General features: G+C 43.7%; 1 protein-coding gene across 2 annotated transcripts; it reads right to left on the reverse strand.

Annotated features, from left to right (window-relative positions):
- Positions 1 to 384: 384 nt before the first annotated feature.
- Arl14epl (ADP ribosylation factor like GTPase 14 effector protein like) lies at positions 385 to 25,481 on the reverse strand. 2 transcript variants are annotated; one of them, XM_040741839.1, is made up of 5 exons: positions 25,381 to 25,481; positions 21,455 to 21,559; positions 19,370 to 19,509; positions 1,921 to 2,107; positions 385 to 1,420 (listed from the first exon to the last, which is right to left on the reverse strand). In XM_040741839.1, exons 2-5 carry the CDS (start codon positions 21,548 to 21,550, stop codon positions 1,265 to 1,267), a joined length of 579 nt encoding a protein of 192 aa, XP_040597773.1. In that variant the 5' UTR covers positions 21,551 to 21,559; positions 25,381 to 25,481; the 3' UTR covers positions 385 to 1,264. The 2 variants fall into 2 exon arrangements, with proteins under 2 accessions (XP_040597773.1, XP_005069192.1); XM_005069135.4 differs by having other exon boundaries at positions 385 to 2,107.
- Positions 25,482 to 25,710: the final 229 nt, after the last annotated feature.

The following is a 25,710-nucleotide window of genomic DNA, read 5'->3' on the forward strand; positions in this document are numbered from 1 at the left end:
CTCTGTCTTTCAAGGGCATGAATAAGAGACCCTTGGCATAGGTTTGGCTCACACTGCTACATGCTCCATAGAGCTGACCTGAGGGTGTAGCTCAGTAACGAGCCCTTAGCATGCAGGAAGCCCTGGGTTCAATATGCAGCCACAGAAGTAACTGGAACCCAGGAAAGCCAATAAACTCCGTGGGAAACAGTGCAGAAGGATCCAAATTCTTTTGTTATGTGGATAGGAGTTACACAGCTACCACAAAATCTTCGGAATTTTTTTATAGCAAAATGTGTTATCAAGTAACAAGTCCAAAACTGTCAGAGTTTCTAACATGTAGATTGTACAGAAATAAGTATTTTTAATGGCTTATAGAGGGAAAGGAAACCCCAAGAATCCAACTTTCAACACTTCACATTTATTTAAAACAAGACATTCTTATTGGTTTAAAATAGTACCAAGTCACTAAGTCCCAATGTATAAACACTTCCATCATGCATCTAATATAACTTAAGAGAAGTGGCTTTAATACAAGGTCCCCAGGCCAGTGGCATCAGCACCACCTGGGAATTTGCTTCAAATATGAATTCTTGAGCCATATCACACGTTAAGTTAATAACTGAGGATGTAAGAGTCCTCTGGACAATGAACATCAGAGAAAACTCTATCTTAAACAAGATGGGGAAAAGAATAAGGTTGCTAGAGAGATGGTTCAGATGTTTAGAGAACCGAGCTGCTGTCGAGAAGGACCTGGGTCTCATTCCCAGCACTGACTTCAAGTGGTTCATAACTGCCAGTGACTCCATGCAGCTCCAGGGAAGCCAATGTCTCTGGCCTCTGTAGACATATGAAGTCACACAAAGACAAAGACACACACACACACACACACACACACACACACACACACACACACACACACACGGAGAGGAAAATAAAGACAATAAATAATATATCTTTATTTAAAAAGTTAATTAAAAGGAGGCTGAACTTAACCTTCCAGATACCTCCACACAAGCCACTGTGCATATTAATTAAGGCTAACTTCTTTTTTTTAAAAAAACTCTGAAATACTGATCCTGTAAGGAAATGTGTAAATCATTCTTTTAGCATATTCAAGTCTTTGCTTCTCAGTTTAACTAATTAATGTGTAATTAAGTAAAATGACTAAAATCACTAAATGTATTAATACATTAAAATATAAACATATAAAATATAAAGATATGCAGTACAGAGGCATAGTGCTGCTTTTCTTAGTTATGAATGACATTCTAAGAAAAACATATTATAAAGTATTTTCTAGGTAACAGTTTTCAGGTACAGTGCTCTCAACCAGACACCTGAGAAGGGAGAGGTGTGGCTTCAAGGCAGGGTTGAGACTTGTGCTGTTGATCAGGACTGACTGTCCACTCCTGCAGCCTTCAGCCATGAGCTGCGGCACCTGAGAGGGACACAGAAGTCTGGATAATTATTGTCCATTCTGCATTGATCTACAGCCTAGGGGAGTATTTTGTCCAAGTACTAAAACTTATCCAAGAGGAAGATGTTTGACTTAAAAGTGTGTGTGTGTGTGTGTGTGTGTATGTGTGTGTGTGTGTGTGTGTGTATGCCTGACCATACATGTATGTATGTATACAATAAAAATCAAGAAACAGAAGCCAGGCATGATGTACTATACCTAAACTACCAAGGCTTGGGAAGCTATGGCAGAAAGACTGCTTCAAAGCTTCAAAGCTAGTCTGAGCTACAGAATAAGATCCTGCCTCAACATACACACACACACACACACACACACACACTCACACACACACTCACACACACACACTCACACACACACTCACTCACACACACACACACACACACACACACACAGTGTGGCTAGAGAGTGTCTATGTATGATGTCTCCTAGTCAGGAACATTAAATGGCAGGGTGCTAATGACCTCTCCGGACTCAGTGACAATGGCATCATAAACCCATCGACGGTTGCATCGGCACTCAGGCCCACACTTGCTGGAGTTGCACTTGGGACAAGGGTAGAAGCAGCCCAGACAGTTCTTCTCCAGGCAGTCACACAGGTCCATGTCATTACAGATTAGCCTGCCATTTTTGTCGTACTTCTTCATAACTCTGCAAAGAAAGGCGACATGAATGAGATTTCTTTTAAAAGGAAAAAGGATTATAAAGTCAGTAGAGACATGTATAGGACATGAAGTCCTTGTGCTTACAGACAAGCATTAGGGAAACCTGAAATGCTAAACATGCTGGTTGTCTCTTCATTGGGACATCAAGGGATGCATACCCGTCTTCCCCCCAGCAGGCTTGGAGTGGATAGAGTAAGTATCTTGGTGACCTCATGCTGTCTTACTCCTCCAGACATTATAAGCGGGACTGGAGGTGGTTTATAGTCTAGTGACCTTTGCACTATCTTTATGACAGAGACCACACCAGATCCTCTCCCAAGCCCTTTAGATAACACAGGTAGTCTATCTATAAAGCCCATCTTCATGGAAGAGGTGGCATGTACTTTGAAAAGAGTTCCAATGTAATTATACCTTAAGCTTTATCATGCACATGGGGTTATTTATACCACAAAACTTTTTTCTAAACTGTGCTGTGCTTAAATACACCTAAAATAAACTGCCTTGTGTCAGACTCTAGAAGCCTGAACTGACACTTGCTACTGGCTATTGAATCAGACTTCTTTCTTGCCTCTCACAGATCAACACTATGCTGGCCATGGTGTCTACACAGACTCCTCCCAAACACAGAAAAATACCATCGAAATGTTATTTAAAAGGAAACATGGAACCTTTGTAGCAGGAGGCTTCAGCTAGCTATTCTGGTGTTCTTGGATGTTTACAGAAATGCTGGACAGTTAGGTTTCTCTCAAGCCTGGTTGCATATACTGGCTGAGTGTGCCAAGTCATCAATGTCATTCAGTATGGGGGCACTGTTTCTGGAAACCCCCAGGATGCTGTCCCCTGAATAAAAGGGCCATACCCGTGACAGTGCTGTGCAGTGGTTTCTTCAAAATGGTGAGGACTCCAGACTAAAACTTACTACATCATAATCATTAAAAGAAAAAAAGAAACTACTGACAAGGGTTTCAGGTGCCTTTTCTACTGTTTCTTTACGAGTATTTTCCCCCAGTGTGGACAGAACATGCAAGTGACCGAAGTGACAGGAGTCTGCATTGTAAGACCCCAGTGAAGGCAAAATGTTCAGTGTCAGAGGGCAGCATTTCAGATCTTAGGTCCCCACACTTTCTCTGTCCGCCTCCGCAGCATGCCTGGAGTTAAAGACTCACAAGAACTTTACCACCCACTCAAAACCAAATCACTTTCAATATATCCTTCAATACAGATCTGCTTGAAAGTCTTGGGAGCAGCTTATATATCTTATCACCATGAGCTCCAAAGGCTGGTTATACCGTGCTGTGGAATAGTTCTTCTGTAGACTGTGAATATGTATTACTCTCATTGGTTAATAAAAAGCTGACAGGCCGGTAGCCCAGCAGGAAGTATAGGTGGGACAGCCAGGCACAGAGGACTCTGGGAAGAGGAAGGGTGGAGTCAGAGGAGTCGCCAGCCCGACACAGAGGGAGAAGGAGATGAATGTGCCATGCTAATAAAGGTACCACAATGTTTCAGAGTGTAAATAAAGAATATGGGTTGCCCTTCCAGGCCCCAAACTCCGGCGATCCCAGTCAGGTGAGCTTGGGTCTGGGGGGGGGCCTCGCCCCATCCCCTGCCCATCCCCCATCCCCTCGATCTTCCGGGGCACTCCTGGCATCCAGAAGCCCCGCCCACACAGGAAAGACATAAACCCTTCCAGGCCCCAAACTCCTGCTATCCCAGCTTCAGACCCCAAACTCTGGCGATCCCAGCTTCAGCCCTTCTAGGCCCCAACCTCCAGCGACCTCAGCTTCAGCTTAAGCTTCAGTGTCAGCATCCCCAGCTTCAGCTTCAGGAAGGAAGGAGACCAATGGAGACAGAAAGACCCCACCGGCACCAACTGGAAGAAGAGATGGGAAGAAGACAGAATAAGAGCTCACTCAGCAGTCAAAAGACCAACATGGCTCCACCAGAATCTAGGGACCCAATGCCAGCAAGACCTGAAAAGCACTACATAGATGAAGCAGAGGAGACAGACCTTAAAAATCATTTTATGAAGATGACAGAGACCCTCAAAGAAGAAACGAGGAAATACCTTACAGAAATAGAAGAAAAAACAAACAAAAAAATCCATAAATGGGGGATTCAAGAAATAAATTCAAGAAATAAACAAATCTCTCAAAGAATCTAAAGAGTACCAAGAAAAAAACAACCAAACAAATGAAGGAAACAACTCAAACAGTTGAAGGATTGAAAGCTGAAATAGAAACAATAAAGAAAACACAGAACGAGGGGATGCTGGAAATGGAAAAGCTGGGTAAACGATCAGGAACTACAGATGTAAGTATCACCAATAGAATACAAGAGATAGAAGAGAGAATCTCGCCGGGTTTGGTGGCGCACGCCTTTAATCCCAGCACTCGGGAGGCAGAGGCAGGCAGATTTCTGTGAGTTTGAGGCGAGGCTGGATTGACAGCCTCTGAAACAATACAGAGAAACCCTGTCTGGTAAAAACCAAAAAAAAAAAAAAAAAAAAAAAAAGAAGAAGAGAGAATCTCAGGTGTTGAAGACTCATTAGAGGATATACAGTCAACCAAAGAAAATCTCAAAACCAACAAATCCCTAACACAAAATATCCAGGAAATATGGGACACCGGGAAGAAGCCAAACCTGAGAATAATAGGTATAGAAGAAGGCGGAGAAATATAGCTCAAAGGTACAGAAAACATATTCAACAAAATCATAGAAGAAAACTTCCCTAACCTAAAGAAGGATATGCCTATGAAAATACAAGAATCTTACAGAACACCAAATAGGCTGAAACAGAAAAAGAAGTCACCTCACCATATAATAATCAAAACATCAAACCTACAGAATAAAGAGAAAATATTAAGAGCAGCTAAAGAAAAAGGCCAAGTAACATATAAAGGCAGACCTATCCGAATTACACATGACTTCTCAATGGAAACGATGAAAGCCAGAAGATCCTGGACAGATGTCCTACAAATGCTAAGGGAACAGGGATACCAGCCCAGACTACTATATCCAGCAAAGCTCTCAATTACCACAGATGGAGAAAACAAAATAACCCATGACAAAACCAGATTTAAACAATGTGTATCCATGAATCCAGCTCTACAGAAAGTGCTAGAAGGAAAACCTAGATCCAAGGAAGATAACTACACTCACAAAGACACAGGAAATATATAATCCCACTTTACAAAACACCAAAAGAAAAAGGGAGGAGAAACTAAACAAAATAACTTCACTACCAATAAGTCAAACACAAACAAGAATCATCATTCAATGGTCATTGATATCCCTCAATGTCAACAGCCTGAACTTGCCTATAAAAAGACTCAGACTAGCAGAATGGATACGAAGACAGAACCCATCCTTCTACTGCATACAAGAAACACATCTCAACATCAAAGACAGCCGGTATCTCAGAGTAAAGGGTTGGGAAAAGATTTTCCAATCAAACGGACCCAAGAAACAAGCTGGTGTAGCAATCCTAATATCTAACAAACTAGACTTCAAATTAAAATCAATCAAAAGAGATGAAATAGGAAAAGAAGAAGCCAAGCTTTCACTATTTGCAGATGATATGATAGGTTATTTTGAAAGACCCCGGCCCAGCCTACACAGGCAAGCTGAGGCTCATGGAAAATTCCTTTCCCCCACAGCTCAGCCGAATAGTCATTTTTTATCAGAAGGGAGCTCTGCCCAAGGACATGGGCTTTGGGTGTCTGCTGTGACCAGATGGCCAGCCCAGCAAGATTGGGCAAGCACAGAGACCTATTGTTCCTCAGATAGGGCCAAGGCCGAGACTTGAGTTCTGAGAGAAACCTTAATTGCCCTCGTTCTGAGCCCCAGCCTCATTTACATTGCCCAATCAGGGTCCTGTAACTAGGCTTCTCGCTTCTGTACTGCGCTTTTTGCTATAAAAGAACCCCTGAGTCCCCAGCTCGGGGCTCTCAGTTCCCGAGACTGAGATGCCCCGGGTACCCGTGTATTATCAATAAAGCCTCTTGCTGTTGCATCCAAGTTTGTGGTCTCGCTGTTCCTTGGGTTCGGGTCTCCCTCCCGTGAAAGTCCCCCACCTGGGGTCTTTCATTTGGTGCATTGGCCAGGAAACTGAGACCCCGCCCAGGGACCACCGACCCACTTCTGGGAGGTAAGAATTGTCCGGACTAAATTTCTGTTATTTCTGTTGTCTGCTGTCTGTCTATGCCTGTTCTTGCGCCTGCGTTTGTAGTATACAGCTGTATGCATTTGTATTTGCAGCTCCAGGAGACGTCCTGGTAGCATTTGGAGTACTCATTTGTTTGGGGTAGATGTCAATCTGCCCCGTTTGTATTTGGAGTACTCATTTGTTTGAGGTAGATGTCAATCTGCCCCGTTTGGAGTTCTTAGGGACTCATTTGGGTTAGGGGTAGATGCCTAGGAATCTGCCCCGTTTGTTTGGGGAATCTGCCCCGTTTGTATCTGGGAGTCCTTAAGGACTCGGTTGTTTGGGGTAGATGCCTAGGAATCTGCCCCGTCTGTTTGGGGAAGTCCCACTGGCCGAGGGATTTTCCATCCTGGTAGGGGACGAGGACGGGAGCACAAGGCCCCCGTCCCCCATCTGAATTTGCTTTTGACTTTCGTCAAAGCCGCGCAGCGAAAATCTGTTTGTTTTTGTTTCTTATCTGTTCGTCCGTCTTAGTGTCGTTTGTCATCGCTCTCGAGAAAATGGGCCAGACAGTTACCACTCCGCCTAGCCTGACCCTTTCACATTGGCAACAGGTTCAGGAATACGCTCACAACTGGTCTGTCGATGCGCACAAGAAGCAATGGATCACCTTTTGCTCTTCTGAATGGCCAACTTTTGATGTTGGCTGGCCACGAGATGGCACCTTTAACCCTCAAATTATCTTCCAGGTGAAGGAGAAAGTCATGGATCCTGGACCCCAGGGCCACCCGGACCAAGTACCCTATATAGTTACCTGGGAAGTGCTGGTCTATGACCCTCCCTCCCCCTCCTCTTCCCTAACCCCCGCCACCGCCGCAGCTGCAGGCTCGGCTCGGGCTGCGGCTCATTTCCGGTTCGCGTTCAGCGTCCCGGCCGCTGCGGGTAGGGCGCCCTGAGTATGACGGCGCGACCGGCGGCGGTGAGAGGGGAGCTTCGTCTGCCTCCCTGGTGGTCTAATGGTTAGGATTCGGCGCTCTCACCACCGCGGCCCGCGGTGGACTGGGTACGGACAGAGAGCGGCCGCCACGCCCTCGCCCCGCTCCCTGGCGGCTGCTCCGGCTCTTCCGGGCGGCGCCGCACCCTCAGCCTGCTCCGGTCAACCGCCCTGCCTCCCCGTACGGGCCCCGATGGCCAGTTGCAGTACTGGCCGTTCTCTGCCTCAGATCTTTATAAGTGGAAAAATAATAACCCTTCGTTTTCAGCAGACCCCGTGAGACTGACTGATCTATTAGAATCGGTTCTCACTACAGCGGGTCCTTCTTGAAGCCCGGAAGAATGTTCCTGGGACAAATGGACAACCTACGCAGCTTCCAAATGAAATTGATGCTGCTTTTCCCCTCGATCGCCCAGACTGGGACTTCACCACTGAGGCAGGTAGGACCCATCTATGTCTTTATTGCCAGTTGCTTGTAGCGAGTCTCCGAGAGACGGATAAGCAATCTATAAATTTGGCCCAGGTAAGACAGAGAGTTCAGAAGGCAGAGGAATCGCCAGCCGCATTTTTTTGAAAGACTTAAGGAAGCTTACAGAATGTATACCCCATATGACAGGGGTATACACTACCAGATGTATTGAGGGAGGCAGAACGCATTTTTTTTAATGAAAAGAGAAGCTCAGACAGAGAGAGAAAAGATGGAGACAGAATGTCAGAGACAGGAAATTAGAGAGAGGTAGAGAGAGGGACAAGAAGCGTAACAGAGAAATGACTAAACTGTTGGCCACAGTAGTCGCAGAGTAGAGACAAGATAGGCAGAGAGAGGGACAAAGGGGGCCATCGGCGGGAAGCAGTATCGATGGACCACGGACCGCCAGCTCCACCTAGCGACCGGTAAGGTGATGCACTCCTTTTTACATGTTCCTGACTGTCCATACCCCCTCCTGGGTCGAGACCTCCTAACGAAGTTAAAGGCTCGAGTACATTTCGAGAAAGCCAACATAAGAGTCACGGGGCCAGAAGGGGCCCCACTCACGGTGCTGACCATAGCCTTAGAAGAGGAATATAGAATACATGAGCCCAAGGATGCCTTCTTCTGCCTGCAATTACACAAAGACAGTCAGCCACTGTTTGCCTTTGAATGGCAGGATGCAGACCTGGGAATCTCGGGACAACTTACATGGACTAGGTCGCCCCAAGGGTTCAAAAATAGCCCCACCCTCTTTGATGAGGCCTTGCATCAGGATTTGGCCGGGTTTAGAGTCCACCATCCTGAGGTCATCCTCTTACAATGACATCCTGATAGCCACCAAAACAGAGGAGGAATGCTCTAGGGGGACAGAAGCTCTCTTAAAGACTTTAGGAGACTTGGGGTATAGGGCCTCTGCCAAGAAGGCCCAAATCTGCCAGACCCAGGTCACCTACTTGGGGTACAAAATCCAGGATGGAAAACGTTGGCTAACAGAAGCCCTCAAACAGGCCATACTTGACATCCCTCCTCCCAAGACCCCCCGAAAACTGAGGGAATTCTTGGGAACGGCAGGTTTCTGTAGACTGTGGATCCCCGGGTTTGCGGAGATGGCAGCACCCCTGTACCCCCTCACCAAGACGGGGGCTGCTTTTGACTGGGGGGAGAGCCAGGAAAAAGCCTTCATGGACATCAAGAAGGCTCTGCTCTGCTCCCCAGCTCTGGGGTTACCTGACCTGACTAAACCCTTTGACTTATTCATGGCTGAGCAAGAGGGTTATGCGAAGGGGGTCCTAACTCAAAAACTTGGGCCCTGGAGACGACCGGTTGCCTACCTATCTAAGAGATTAGACCCCGTAGCGTCAGGATGGCCCCCATGTCTCCGCATGATCACCGCCACCACAGTTCTCATAAAGGACTCTCACAAATTGACTTTGGGGCAGCCTTTGACTATCTATGCCCCCCATGCTATGGAGGCGGTCATCAGACAGCCACCAGGCTGCTGGCTCACCAATGCCAGGATGACTCATTACCAGACTCTGTTGCTGGACAAGGACCGGATTCACTTCGGGGCTCCGGTGACCCTAAACCCCGCCTCGCTACTCCCCCTTCCCGGGGAAGCAGAGACTCATGACTGCTTGCAGGTCCTGGCTGAGGTCCATGGGACAAGAGCTGACCTCACGGATCAACCCCTTCCCAACCCCGACCATGTCTGGTTCACGGACGGAAGCAGCTTTGTACATCAAGGGGAAAGGAAAGCCGGTGCTGCAGTGACAACTGAGTCAGAAACAATTTGGGCCGAGGCCCTGCCACCAGGAACATCAGCCCAACGAGCAGAACTGATTGCCTTAACACAGGCCCTGAGACTGGCAGAAGGTAAGAAACTCACTGTTTACACAGACAGCCGCTATGCTTTTGCCACCGCTCACATCCATGGTGAAATTTATAGGCGAAGGGGGCTATTGACCTCAGAGGGCAGAGACATTAAAAACAAAAAGGAAATCCTGGCTCTCTTGGGAGCTCTGCACCTGACAATTGCCCTCAGTATCATACACTGCCCAGGGCATCAGAAAGGCGACAGCCCAGTCGCCCGGGGAAATCGGAGGGCAGACCTGGCCGCCCGGGAGGCTGCCCTGGCCATGAAAAGCAGCAGTCACCTCCTCCAGGCAGCTGTAGTCCCTGTAACTAATGAGGCTTCCGAGAAAACCTCCCCGTCATGGGACTATGAGATAAAAGACATCAAAGCCATGAAAAGACTGGGGGCGACCCGAGTACATGATGGTCTCTATCAAGGAAAAACTGTCCTTCCCCGCCTAATGACTAGATATCTGGTTAACAGCCTACACAAACTCACTCATTTGAGCTCCAGGAAAATGCAAGAACTATTAGCCCGGGAAGAAAATACCCGCCACCTGTTGGGAAAATACTAAAGCAAGTGACTGAGCAATGTGACGCCTGCGCCCGCGTCAATATGACCAGGCTAAAGCTACCCATGGGGACTCGAGCTCGGGGGCACCGGCCTAGGGGGCACTGGGAAATAGATTTCACAGACCTCCTGGTTTTTGTTGACACCTTCTCGGGATGGACTGAAGCCTACCCCACCAAGCACGAGACGACGAAGGTGGTCACCAAGAATCTTCTTGAAGAAATCTTCCCCCGTTACGGAATGCCACAGGTATTGGGGACAGACAACGGGCCTGCCTTTGTTTCTCAGGTAAGTCAGTCTGTGGCCACCTTGTTGGGGATTGATTGGAAATTACACTGTGCTTACTGACCCCAAAGCTCAGGACAGGTAGAGCAAATTAATAGAACCATTGAGGAGACTCTAACTAAATTATCGCTTGCAGCTGGCACTAAAGACTAGGTCCTCTTGCTCCCCCTTGCCCTCTATCGTGTCCGGAATACACCGGGCCCCCATGGCCTCACCCCTTTTGAGATTTTACATGGAACCACCATTCCCTTTGTTCAGTTCTTTGACCAAGATATTTCTGACTATGCCAATTCCTCCTCTCTTCAAGCTCACCTGCAGGCGCTCCAGCTGGTCCAGCAGGAAGTCTGGAAGCCCCTGGCCCAAGCCTACCGAGACCAGAGGAGACACCCTACCGTCCCCCACTCCTATTACGTGGGAGACAGCGTTTGGGTCCGACGCCACCAGGCTAAGAACCTTGAACCCCGCTGGAAGGGACCATACACGGTCCTGTTGACCACCCCTACTGCTCTCAAGGTGGACGGGATTGCTGCTTGGATACATGCCTCGCACGTAAAAGCTGCCTTCCCTGAGGAACCGGACTCAGGATGAAAGGCCCAACGCACTCAAAATCCTCTAAAGATAAGACTCTCCCGAGTTGTTTGATTGCCTTCTTATGCTTCATGCTTACCTTTCCCCTTATTGAGGAAAGTCCTCACCGAGTATTCAATATTACTTAGGTGATAACCAATCTGGGGACGGGACAGACTGCAAGCCTAAGTTCCCAACTTGGGGCTCTGACAGACACCTTCCCCACCCTGTATTTTGATCTATGTGATCTGATGGGGGAAGATTGGGACCCCTGATCATTATACTTTTGATTCTGATGTTTGGGCCATGCATCTTAAACAGATTGACCCAGTTCATAAAAGAAAGGCTATCGGTTGTACAATCACTGGTCTTGACTCAACAGTACCAGCAGCTAAAGCAAAGGGATCTCGAGATAGCAGAAACCCTTGAATGAAAGATTCCATTCAGTTACAAGAGAAATGGGGGAATGAAAGACCCCGGCCCAGCCTACACAGGCAAGCTGAGGCTCATGGAAAATTCCTTTCCCCCACAGCTCAGCCGAATAGTCATTTTTTATCAGAAGGGAGCTCTGCCCAAGGACATGGGCTTTGGGTGTCTGCTGTGACCAGATGGCCAGCCCAGCAAGATTGGGCAAGCACAGAGACCTATTGTTCCTCAGATAGGGCCAAGGCCGAGACTTGAGTTCTGAGAGAAACCTTAATTGCCCTCGTTCTGAGCCCCAGCCTCATTTACATTGCCCAATCAGGGTCCTGTAACTAGGCTTCTCGCTTCTGTACTGCGCTTTTTGCTATAAAAGAACCCCTGAGTCCCCAGCTCGGGGCTCTCAGTTCCCGAGACTGAGATGCCCCGGGTACCCGTGTATTATCAATAAAGCCTCTTGCTGTTGCATCCAAGTTTGTGGTCTCGCTGTTCCTTGGGTTCGGGTCTCCCTCCCGTGAAAGTCCCCCGCCTGGGGTCTTTCAATTTAAGTGTCCCAAAAAACTCTGCAAGGGAACTCCTAGAGCTGATAAACACCTTCAGCAAAGTGGCAGGATACAAGGTAAACTCAAAAAAATCAGTGGCCCTATTATATACAGACGATGAAGTGACTGAGAAAGAGATCAGAGAAACCTCACCCTTTACAATAGCCATAAACAGCATCAAATAGCTGGAAGTGAAAGACCTGTATATCAGGAACTTTGAGTCTTTAAAGAAAGAAATCAAAGAGGATACCAGAAAATGGAAAGATCTCCCATGCTCTTGGATTGGTAAGATCAACATAATAAAAATGGCAATCTTGCCAAAAGCAGTCTACAGATTCAATGCAATCCCTATCAAAGTTCTGGCACAATTCTTCACAGAACTTTAAACAACAATAATCAACTTTATATGGAAAAACAAAAGGCACAGGATAGCCAAAACAACCCTATACAATAAAGGAACTTCAGGAGGCATCACCATCCCTGACTTCAAGCTCTATTATAGAGTTATAGTCCTGAAAACAGCTTGGTATTGGCACAAAAATAGGCAGGAAGACCAATGGAACCGAATTGAAAACCCTGATTTTAACCCACACACCTGTGAACACTTGATTTTTGACAAAGAAGCTAAAACTATACAATGGAAAAAAGAAATCATCTTCAACAAATGGTGCTGGCATAGCTGGGTACTGGCATGCAGAAAACTGCAGATAGATCCGTGTTTATCACCTTATACAAAACTTAAGTCCAAATGGATCAAAGATCTCAACATAAATCCATCCACACTGAAACTTTTAGAAGAGAAAGTGGGAGATACTCTTCAACGAGTTGGTACAAGAGACCACTTCCTGAACATAACACCAGTGGCACAGACAATAAGATCTACAATTCACAAATGTGACCTCCTGAAACTAAAAAGCTTCTGTAAGGCAAAGGACACAGTCAACAAAAAGGCAGTCCACAGAATGGGAAAAGATATTCACTAACCCCACATCTGACACAGGGCTAATCTCCAAAATTTACAAAAAACTCAAGAAGCAAGTCTCCAAAACACCAAAGAATCCAATTAAAGGTGGGGTACAGATCTAAACAGAGAATTCTCAATAGAGGAGGCTAAAATGGCCAAGAGACACTTAAGAAAGCACTCAACATCCTTAGCCATCAGGGAAATGCAAATCAAAACAACTTTGAGATACCATCTTACACCTGTCAGAATGGCTAAAATCAAAAACACCAAAGACAATTTATGTTGGAGAGGATGTGGAGAGAGGGGAACACTCTTCAACTGCTGGTGGGAGTGCCAACTTGTACAGCCACTTTGGAAAGCAGTATGGAGATTCCTCAGGAAAGTGGGAATCAATCTACCACAAGACCCAGCAATTCCACTCTTAGGCATATATCCAAAAGAGGCAAATTCATACAACAAGGGCATCTGCTCCACTATGTTCATAGCAGCATTATTTGTAATAGCCAGAACCTGGAAGCAACCTAGATGTCCCTCAACTGAACAGTGGATAGAGAAAATGTGGTACATTTACACAATGGAGTATTACTCAGCAGAAAAAAGCAATGGAATCTTGAAATTCGCAGGTAAATGGATAGCACTGGAAGAAACCATCCTGAGTGAGGTAACCCAGTCACAAAAAGACAAACATGGTATGTACTCACTCATATATGGATTTTAAACATGGATCAGGATAGTGCCAGTCTGCACTTCCACTGACAGAGAGTCTGGGAAATAGGAAAGAACCTAAAAGGTATGCATGATACCAAGAGAAGAGAAATGAGGCAAGATCCTCTGAACAGATGGGGAACACAGCGAGGGGTGGGGGAGAGTGGGAGCTGGGAAATAGAGAGGGGGAGAAGAGGAAGAGAGAGTAGGTCATGGGGGAACAGGAAGGTTGAGTGGGGGTAGGATAGGGGAAGAGGGAATCATAGGTTAGAAGACAGATCAGGCACCATTGTGACCTCTAGTGATCTAAAGGGATGATACCAATTGGCAAGCTAAGCAATAGTGTAGAGACCACCTCGAATGACCATTCCTGATAGTGAACTTGATGTCTATAACCATCCTGGAGCCTTCATCCAGTGACTGATGGAAGCAGAGGCAAACACCCACAGTTAAATACTGAACAGAACCCAAGGAACCCAGCGACAGAGAGAGAGGAGCGATGAGTAAATTGGCAAAGAATGGGTTGGCAAAACCAGCAGAGACAGCTGATCCAAACAGGGGAGAGCTCTTGGACCCCAGACTGACAGCTTGACAGCCAGTATGGGACTCATCCAGACCCCCCTGAATGTGAGAGTCAGTGAGGAGGCCTGGGCAACCTATGGGGCCCTGATCAGTGGATCAATGTTTATCCCTCGAATACAAACAGACATTGTGTGTCCATAACACAAAGAGGGATGCTCTCTCAGCCTGGACTCTTAGGGGAGTGCCTGGACCCTACCCTGAGTGAAATGACAGACTCTAGATGCCCCTATGTAGATATCCCCTATGTGGCAATGAAAGACCCCGGCCCAGTCTACACAGGCAGGCAGCTGAGGCTTATGAAAAATTCTGTTTCCCCCACAGCTGAATAGTCCTTGCTATCAGAAGGGAGCTCTGCCCAAGGACACGGGCTTTGGGTGTCTGCTGTGACCAGATGGCCAGCCCAGCAAGATTGGGCAAGCACAGAGACCTATTGTTCCTCAGATAGGGCCAAGGCCGAGACTTGAGTTCCGAGAGAAACCTTAATTGCCCTCGTTCTGAGCCCCAGCCTCATTTAAATTGCCCAATCAGGGTCCTGTAACTAGGCTTCTCGCTTTTGTACTGCGCTTTTTGCTATAAAAGAACCCCTGAGTCCCCAGCTCGGGGCTCTCAGTTCCCAAGACTGAGATGCCCCGGGTACCCGTGTATTATCAATAAAGCCTCTTGCTGTTGCATCCAAGCTCGTGGTCTCGTTGTTCCTTGGGTTCGGGTCTCCCTCCCGTGAAAGTCCCCCGCTTGGGGTCTTTCAGCAATAGAGTGGGAGGATGGGGGGATGGTAGGGGGATACGGGAGGAGGGGGAGAGAGAGGGAACTGGGATTGACATGTAAAACAAGCTATTTAAAATTAAATTAATAAAAAGAAGAATATGGTGTAACTTAAAATGTAAGAGCTAGTTAGTAATAAGCCTGAGCTATTGGCCAAGCATTTGTAATTAATATAAGCCTCAGTGTGGTAATTTGGAAGTGGCTCCAGGATTGGGAGATCTCTGCCTTCAAATGGCACCCAAACATTTGGCAAGAATTTCCACATAAAACCTGAGAAGATTTTAAAGGAAAAAAAGGTTCTAAACACACAGAAACAGAGACAAGCATGGCTTCCTAGTCTCACAGAATCATGCCCGCTGCAGTGCAGAGATTCTGTGAGTCTCCCAACATCTGCCTGCAAGTCTGAGAGCTCCACCAGCATGCTGCATGGCAGGTTTGGGATATTTGTTCATGCAGTCAGAGAAGGTTACAGATATGCAGCAAAGACAGATTCAGACAAAAAAAAAAACAAAACAAAAACCTTCCAAATGGGTTACAGTGTGTTTAAAAATATACATAGGCTTGGGAAAGAAAGGAAAAGGGGTAGGAAAATGTCCTTCAAAAATAGAGTAATAAAAAATATAATAAGCCACAAAAAGATGGAAAATATACAGAGAGTCTGGATCCTGAATGTTATTGCAATATCTTTGAATATTTTGAGTGCTAAGAGACACTGAATTATAAAAAATGTTAGATTCAACCAACGTATATATTTTAAAAATATCTTGAATTCAAAATATAAGTCAAAAGATATGTTAACTTTGGGGAAGATATTATACATTTATTTATGCATGAAATGAGAGGATATGGATTCATTTTGAGTTAAGGAAAATCAGGTTTGATCAAGGACGACCCCTTGAAAAACCTGGCTGTAACCATAAAGAAATGAACTAAATTAAAAGAACCACAAGACATGTGATGTATAGTTTACCTGATCAAACATATAACAAAAAATATCTTTGGCTGACTTGTACACAATGCACAATCTATACTTGTATTAATGAAGATATGTATGTTATCTTTAAAAGTTTACATATTTTCAGAGCAAGGGCACCAGAGAGCAAGGAAAACAGATGGCCCTGGTGATTCAGCATTTCAAATGTCTCTGTTACAGTCTTCTCAGAATTCTGCATCCAGAAGGCTTCAGGCTACTGACCGAGATGATCCAGTCTCACAGAATATTACAGCCAAGATTTAACAACCATAATAAATTTTCTCAGGGTCCCTTAAAGATTACCAGTGCCTCCAATATATACAACCACATTCCCCCAAAAAATGGGTTATGGATTATCATTTAAGGCAAGTTGTTACAAGTTCTTATGGATAATGGTCAGGAAAAAAGCTAAACAAAAGAGAATAGATTCAAGGATCCCTTTCTGAGAAGAAAAGAAAAGAAAAGAAAAGAAGGGATATAAAAATGATAGGATAAAAAGGGTAGATTATTAAATCTACTTTATTCTAAAAACTATTAGTCTTACATATTTTACATTGATATGGATTTTGGTATACATTTGAGGTTATTTTCGTTATACTGGATATATGTTTCTACTCACTTTTAAGATACTTTTGTATATTGATAGAAATTTAAGGTTATTTTTGTTAGAATACGCTGTACACACATATCTACTCTTGTTAAGGTACTGTACCTATACAGCTCATTTAACAATGTAATATAAATTTCTAATCCTTGGAAGTTATTCTTACAAACTATTTAGGATAATAAATACAGATTAATGGTCATCTATAATAGTCAAACTTATAGTCATGTTAAGTATGTTTTAAAGGTCATACACAGATATATTTAGGTAGACAGATGGTCTTCAAACACTTCAAAGACCTAAAGAATATGGTATTTAATAACCTAAGGCTTTTGTTGACAGTGAGGCATGTCTGCTCCTGGCAGCACCAATCTACTTCAGAGAAGACAATGGGCATAGAAGAATCTCCATACGGATTTTCCTTTTTATATGGCAAAGGGAAGCCATTTGGGCAAGGAAACCTCCCCTGCCTCAATTACTGACAGTTATTGTCTAAATTGGACCAGCAAGATGCAAAAGTAGGCACCTGTCAAACTTTGCCAAGACAAGGCAGGACAGTCCTTCAAAATTCCCTGCTCCACAAGAAAGTCTGTCAGACAAGGTAGGCCTATAGGCCAGGGAAGGATGCCCTGAAGGTTCAGAGGAACTTTGGGTGACAATTCAGGTGGCCAGATGTCCATGTCCTTAGGTAATATTTTACCCTTCTGGGGTCTTGGATGGAACTGAAGACCAGATAGTTATAGTTTAACCTTAGTTATGATAAAAGGTAAATTAAATGTAAAACTTTGGACCCACAAAGTTAAGATAGATAATAGAGCATTTTCTCTAATTTTGTCAAATCCAAATGGACTGGATATTGTAATTATAATACTGACTTAATAACTGTTATGTTGTACATATAGTTTTTACTGTGCTAAAATCCTTTCTTTTTAATTAGACAAAGGGGGAAGTGCTGTGGGATAATCCTTCTGTACACTGTGACTATGTATTAGTCTTGTGGGTTAATAAAATGCTGACAAGCCACAGTTGCCCAGCAGGAAGTATAGGAAAGACAGCCAGATACACAGGACTCTGGAAGGAGGAAGGGTAGAGTCAGAGGAGTTGCCAGCCAGACACAGAGGGAGTAGAAGATGAACATGCCATGCTACTAAAGGTACCAAAGTGTAAATGAGGAATATGGGTTAACTTAAAATGTAAGATCTAGTTAGTAATATGCCTGAGCTATTGGCCAAGCATCTGTAATTAATATAAGCCTTGGTGTGTTTATTTAAGAGTGACAGCGGGACAGGAAATCCCCACCTACAACAGTGGGTACCTCTGCATGCTTTGTCCCCAAGCCTAACACCTTCTCTTCTCCTGCTCAGATGAAATAATGTAGTTCCTTCCTTTCCCCCTTTCCTAGAAAAGTAAGAAAGGGCGAGGAACTGCCTCATGATGACACATTAGCAGGAATGCCTTCTAATTAAGATTTTTAAAAGTATATTTGAATTTATCAACCTTTTTTATGGTTTGCTTGATTTGTACATGTGACTTTTTTAAAAATCACATATGGGTCTGGAGAGATGGCTCAGTGGTTAATTTAGAGCACATAGCCTTCTTCCACAGCACTGGAGTTCAATTCCTAGCATCCTCGCAGGATGTTCACAACTCCCTGTGACTATATAGTACCAGGGGGACCTGATGCCTCTGGGCTCTGCGGGCGCCTGCACTCACACAGTCAATTAAAAACAATACATGTAAATCATTTGCATGTGAGAGAGAAATTATACAATTATTTTATTGCAAAGTCACTTTTTCTTAATGAGAATTAACTGGGATTTGATTTTAAAAGCAATTTTATAATATCAACACAAAAACATATTTTATACATAAATATCAGAGAAAACTAAAGTCAGGATACATTATATGAGAAAAGAATCTACTTTCAATGAAAGAAAAAAACAAAACGATAATAAATGCCATTTTCCTACACATCAAAATTTCAAATATGTAAGCTCAGTTTTCACTCCTGTTTCATATAAATCATTTGGAAATTTATGTGTATGTGTGAGTGTAATAACACGTGTGTGGAGATCCCCTCTCTGAAAAACCAGAAAATGGGGTCAGATTCTCTAGAGCTGGATTTGCATGCAGCTGGGACTGGGTACCAGCTCAGGAGTTCAGAAGAACAGGAAGTGCTCCTCGCTGCTGAGACATCCATCTAGCTCCCTACTGGGGAATGTGTTTTTTCCCCTTGTCATGCTGTAGTTAGAAGCTAGGAACTTCTGCATGCTAGGCAAATGCTCTATCACTGAGTTACAACTTCAGGTATTGTATATTCCAATATACTAATAGTCTTGTATTAGTGATAGCATCGTACCCACTTAATATTCCCTATGGTTATAATGTTTTTCCTTTTAATGATACTTCTTTGTTATATTTAGTTAGCTTTTCTACTAAAGGTATTATTTGAGGACAAGGCCCTTTAAAAAAAAGGTGATCTTTAATTTGAGATTTAGATTTAACACACACACACACACACACATACACACACACACACACACACACACACACACACAGTTTCCCTAAGTAACCCAAGCTGACTTTGAACTTGGAATCTTTCTGCCTCTGCATCCAAGTGCTGGCATTCCAGGCACATGCCGCCTTGCCTATTTCTTAAAGAGGCTAACATCCAGACATAAGGGGTCTTAAGTGTACTATAGAAGAAATTTTTGAAATCATAACAAGATACAGCTTTCAATTTCTTTGCTTTAAAATCAAGAACACATGCAATTTATAACACCATAATTCAAATATATCATGATCTTACTTTTGCTTCCCAGAAAAATATTCATTCATTTTCGACATCCGTGCTTTCTTTTTCTGCTGCCTTGTCTCTGGGTTAAAATCTGCCACCTGTGGTCCAGGGTTTTGAAATGCCAAGCATTTTAGCTGCCGTTCTATCTGTTGCTGTGAAATGAACAAAATATTTTAGGAGTTTCATACATTTTTTTCATTCTTTCAAAATGGACTGTCTAGAGCTCTTTAGCAAAACAACATGGAAATGTGTTTGCTTCATAAGGAGAAATCAACAGTTTAATGCAACCAAGTTTCAAAAGGCAATGCGTCCTCAAGTTAAGCCACTCTTTCTAAATACAGGGTATAAAGTGCACATAATGGAAATGTAGAGCCAGGCGGTGGTGGCACATGCTTTTAATCCCAGCACTTTGGAGGCAGATGCAGATGGATCTCTGTGAGTTCAAGGCCGGCTTGGTCTACAGAGTGAGTGCCAATAGATGCTCTAAAGCCACACAGAGACCTTGTCTCAAAAAACAAAACAAAACAAAACAAAAAACACAAAACAACAAAAGGAAAAGGAAAAGAGTCAAAAGTGGAATAATCCTTCTGTACACTGTGTAAATTATGCTGTAATTGGTTTAATAAGGAAGCTGACTGGCCAATAGCTGCATAGGATATGGTTAGGCAGGAGAACCAGACTAAGGACACTGGGAAGAAGAGGGGTGGAGTGAGAGGAGTCACCAGCAGACACGGAGAGGAAATAGGATGTACAAGATGAAAGAGAGGTAACGCCACATGGCAGAATGTAGATTAATATAAATGAGTTCATCTAAGTTGTAAGTGGTAGTTAGTAACAAGCCTGAGCTACTGGCTGAACATTTATAATTAATATTAAGCCTCTCTGTGGTTATTTGGGAATGGCTGCTGGGACACAGAGAAACTCTGCCTATAGATGGCATTCCAACATGGGGCCAGAATGTCCACATAAGACCTGACAAAGCTTAAAAAAGGATTCTAAACACACACACACACACACACAAAGAGTCAAACACAGCTTCTTGGTAACCACCTTTTCTTGGGTAAACTATGTTTGCTGGCAGCAAGCAGACACACAGGTTTTTAAGAGATTGCTTCCAGGCTCAGTGTTGTGGCAAAGACAGGCACAGTTCTCTGAAGAGGCCCTGCTACCAAACACTTGCATAAGGCTCATGAGCAGCGTGGACCCCCAAAACTTTCCAAAGTTGGGGCGGTAAATGTGGCTCTCACTGGTACCTCAGGTATGAAGTTAGGTTCTCAGAGAACCTAGAGGGAAGGAGCCAGCTGCCAAAAGAGAGGTGGAGATCCTAGCCACACTGCTTAGCAGTTTAATGGCTCATGTGTTCAGAAAAAGCTTACAGATACACTATAGGGACAGTTCTAGACTGACAAAGAACTTCTAAATGGGTTACAGTGTGTTTAAAAATGTATATAGGCTTGGGAGAGAAATTAGACAGGATAGAGACAGTCATAAATTAAAAAATAGTTTAAACATAATGAAGTAAAGTCCTTAAAAAGGAAAGTATTAAAGTAAAGTAAAAAATGAACAATAAGCCATGCAAAGATGGAAAATACACAGAGAATCTGGATCCTGTATGTTATTGTGTTGTCTTTAGATTTTCTGCTTGCTAATAAATAAATAGCAGTTGTTAAAACACATTGGATTATGAAAACTGCTTGATCACCTGAAAACATATAAACTTTTAAAGGTAACACAAATTACAAGTCTTGAATATGTGGTATGTACAAGTCAGTTAAAGATGATTTTTTGTTTTATGTTTGAGCAGGTAAAGTATTCATTACATGTTTTGTAGATTTTTTTATATTTATTTATTTATGTCTGTAGTCAAGATTTTAAGGAGGTCTTTCTCAATCAAACCTGATCATCTTTAGCCTGGAATGAACCCACAGCCTCTCACTTCCTGTGGAAATAAAAGCATAACCTCTCCCCCAAAGTAACACACCATTTGACTTCGATTTTGAAGTCAAAACATTTTTAAAATATATAGGTTGAGTTTCTAGCATCTCAGATGCCCCCTGCTAGAAGCTCAACAAACAACATGAAATCTGCATGCTATACCAGTTGCTTTTGTCCAATTGGACTGCTTTTCTCTGGAGACATTTGATTTGTGGCTTCTTCTTGAATGGAGTTGTTCTTATCGGAGGGTTCACTCATTTTTTATCTCTAAAAAGGCAATTGGAAAGAAATGAAACACATCAATATCATATATGTCAGTGTTGCACCTTAAGATTTTCTTTTGATCTCCTTCCAGGGTTGTCTTAACATTCAAAGCCAGACTACATGAGGAAGTCCAGCTCCTTCTCCCCAGTCCTCCTTAACCTCCTGCATTTTACTCCCCCACAACCACTCTAATGACATTTTTCTCTTCCAGGTGCTCTGCTGACAAATCACGCATGTACTTTTTAACCATCCTTACTATCATGGAACAAACAACGCTGCAGTCCAACCCTCTCATTTAAGAAGAACGAATTATTCTTTCTTTTCCCTTCATGCTTATTCTCTTGGGGGGGTGCGGGGAGGTAAGATATGCAAATGTCACATGCCCCTAGTAATTGTAAAGCTTATATCCATTCTCACAGCTTCTGCTAGATTCAATTGGCTTATAGGCATGTCTGTGGGGATTATCTTGAGTTTTCGAATTGAGAGGAGAAGGCATCCATTATGGGTGGCACTATTCCCTAGGCAACAAATGGTGCACTGTGGGATAGGAGAGAAAGCAAGATGAATTCAAAGATGCACACCGTCATTCCTGTCTAATCCTTGACTATGTGTGTAACATGATCGTGAGTTCTCAAGCCCCTGTCACTCTAACCTCCCTATACTGATGGACAGACTGTAGGTAGCCTGAACCTGCAAGCTAGAATAAAGCTTTTCTCCCCTAAATTACTTTTGTCAGATTATTTTATCATACAACAGAAAAATCCTGACCACCTCCCAACTCACGCTTTCTGATATATTTCTAAATGCAACTTGAGCTAAGTGCTAGTCACCAGTTTCTTATAATACTCGGTTTCTGAAATGTCTGTGATTTATTTAAAAATACTTCAGCAATGCATTAGGATGTTGAGATGTGTGCATCATATCTTTGCATATATGTGGGAGATTGATCACAAACAATGCTTATATGTTCATGGTGTAGAAAAGGCTCCACTCAGAAGAGACTTCCACAGTCTCAGCTGATTTTCTCATCTCCCACCAGATACCAGTGCTGATCACGTTATTTCATCCAAAGGAACCCCGAGTTAACTCTGTTAGGTTGCTTTGGGTCATTTGGTATTAGTATCTCTTTGCTGACCCACAGGGACCTACCACTGGGCCTTCTGACATCTGGTCAACAGCCTCTGGCTCTTCGCTCCTCTGTGTTCCACTTCCCATTTCCCAACCTTAGGTAAGGAAACGATGCTGATTTTCCTTTCCAATGCATATTCTTCCCTTCCAGTCTACACTGGGTAATCCATCTTAAACTCAACCACAATGCAAGCAGCATTGCAAGTAGACATGGTAGCAATACATTACACTTCACCAAGATGTCAACTTGACTAACTTTTAGAAAGGTTTCTTTCTGGAATCTCCTTCCATGGAGCATTTACTTAAAAAAAAAAGCAAAAACCCAAGCAGTTAGAAACTTGTCCTTGCCCTTTAGCAAGGAACAGAGCTGTCCCCCTCAGAGACCTAGACACCACCCATTTGAAATGTCATAATCAGGGAAGATAGCATCTTCTCTTCCACCCTACACAAGAGGACAGGAGACTAAACTAACTTGGAACAAGGACAAGAACCAAACGCAGGTGGCCTTGTCACTGAAAAAGACATCTGCAAACTTAACATCATCCACCGTCCTTAACTGAGCTTCCCAGTACTCTCCTGGTAGTTATCCACCCGTTAAGAACCATTTCACCTTCTGCTTCAAGGGAGCTGAGCTCAGACTGGTTTTTTTTATAGCTTTGGATAGTCTTCCTCATATATTTAAAAATTGCCTCCATGTTTGTCAACAAATGACGGGGTATGTGGTATGCATACACAACAGAGTATTATCCAGCCACAAGAAGAATGAAAATATGTCATTTACAGAGGAAAAAAATGGGTGAAATTGGAGACCACAGAAAGACAAATATCAATAGGTAAGTAAAGAGAAGGAGGAAAAGGCAAGGGAAAGAAAAAAAAGAAGACATGGCATGAACGTAGAGGAGAGAATAGTAGGAAAAGGGAAGGGAGTCAGAGGAGAGACTGGAGAAGAAAAAGGAAAGGTAGAAGATTAATAGACTGACACATTACATAAATATCTAAAGGAATCCAACAGTGAAGCCCATTCATTTTACTACTAAAATAAGATTATTTTTTACTGAAGAGAAAACTTAAGGTGGGAAGATCGCCCTTTGTCCAAAGCAATTATTTTTTTTGACACTCTCACATGCAATGCCATATTTCTTCAAACAAACAGGATGGCCGATTATTTTCCAACATGTATGCAGACAAAAACCATGTGAAGCTATTTTAAAATGACAGCTTCCTTTTTGAGTCCAAGATCACCCAGAGTTATATAGAGAATCTTCACAATCTGCATAATTATAAACTCTCTGTTATAATTCCATTTTAGGACAGTATGGAAAATATCAGGAGAGGAAAATAAGATATGTGTTTCCCTATCCAGTCTGGTCATCTCGACTTAGAACTGTTACCCATACTTTTTTTCCACTCCTGTTCATAGAACACATTCAGACTATGTTTATGTCCCTAAGTTAGAATTTTTAAAAATTTGTTTCCATGAAAACATCTTAGTGAGTCCTCTCTGCTTCCACCCTGTGTCTCTGGCATACGATTGCAGGCCCTCACAGCTGTCTCTAACAACAGTAGACTCAGCACCCAGCACTTGAGCTAAGGCTACTTGCCTTCACTGTTTTCTCAGTCAGTTCAGTTTTGTTTTTGTTTTCAAGACAGGGTCCTACTAGATAGCCCTGGGTTACTAGAACTCACAGAGATCTATCTGCCTGCTTGCCTCTCCCTCCCTAGCACTATGCTTAGAGGCATGTGATACCATGCCCAGTTTTTAAATTCACATTCCTATTTTGGTCAGGTCTTTACCTATGGAGAAGTCTTACATTTCACTTTACCCTCAGGCAGCCCCAAAATTGGCACACAGCCAGTGCTCAATAAAATCCTGACTGTCCAGGTGTGGTGGCACAGGCCTTTTAGTTCCGTGAGTTCAAGGCTAGACCAGTAAACACAGTGAGTTCTAGACCAGTCAAGACAACTTACTGATATTGATACCAGTTTAAAAACACATACCACCCTATGAGTCATGTGTTTATGGAACCTGATATACGCTAAGCCCCTGCATCAACATTACACATGAAGTCCTCCATTAAATTTTCACTACTTTATGAATAAGTATTTTTTGTTTTTCAAGTAAGGAAACTGAGACTCTGATAGAGAAATCATATCACAAAGTTCCTAGCAGGTTCTGTAAACTTGGAACTCATATTGGGTTGGGTCTCTACCCCAGTCAGGATGTTACACTGTATCAAGGTTTCCTTAGGCATCTAATACCATATGGGTGGAGGATACGGCTGAGGGAGGGGACCAATAGAAGCCAGCCACACAAAGACTCCTTAGAGGAGCCTGAAAAGGAACCAGGAGGACACAATGAGGTCTTCAAGAGTTCACGTCCTTCCGGACAGAGGGGACATGGGGAAGAGGATTCCATCTTAAGCACAGAGGCCAAGCCTGATTTATCCGTGGTGGATAAGCAGTGTTTGCTTTTAAGCCCTGACACCCTCTGTGGAAGCTTAGGGCACTCTATCACCAGGGGTCTTTGTCGTCATACTCCCTCTGAAGCACAGGCCACCAGGAAAGCTGTAGACAAAATAGCCCACACTTGAATCACTCTTATCTTGAAGGTCCCTTGGTGTCTTACTTCGGTTGTTCCTGGGATGAAACACCCTCAGAAAAGCAACTTAAAGGAGAAAGGGCTGATTTCTGCTTACACTTCAGAGGGATATGGTCCACTGTGTCAGGGAGGCAAGTCTGTAGGTATGGGAGACAGTTGCGCATGTGTATCTCTGGTCAGGAAGCCGATAAAGAAAACAGGAAGTGGGACTAGGACATAAAGCCTCAAGGCCCGCCCCCACTGACTCACTTCCTTCAATGAGTCTCCCCCCCTTCCCCCCAGCTACAGACTGCCAACTCTTCAGACAGCGCGGTCAGCTGGGTGTAAGTGTTCAAACACCTGAGCCTGTGGGAGATCTTTTACACTCAAACCACCTGGCATGTGTAGTTGATCTTAGGAAAGCTACTTCTGTGTTGTGTAGGAAAGA

Source organism: Mesocricetus auratus, unplaced genomic scaffold, assembly GCF_017639785.1.
Source record: "Mesocricetus auratus isolate SY011 unplaced genomic scaffold, BCM_Maur_2.0 Super-Scaffold_6730, whole genome shotgun sequence".
Classification (NCBI taxonomy): domain Eukaryota; kingdom Metazoa; phylum Chordata; class Mammalia; order Rodentia; family Cricetidae; genus Mesocricetus; species Mesocricetus auratus.

Excerpts from the sequence above, each read along its gene's own strand:
- Arl14epl (XM_040741839.1), bottom strand. The coding sequence starts at position 21,550 with ATGAGTGAACCCTCCGATAAGAACAACTCCATTCAAGAAGAAGCCACA. Across the intron at positions 19,510-21,454 it reads CAATTGGACAAAAGCAACTG|CAACAGATAGAACGGCAGCT; the intron begins GTATAGCATGCA and ends TTCATTTCACAG. Across the intron at positions 1,421-1,920 it reads TTGTCACTGAGTCCGGAGAG|GTGCCGCAGCTCATGGCTGA; the intron begins GTCATTAGCACC and ends TGTCCCTCTCAG.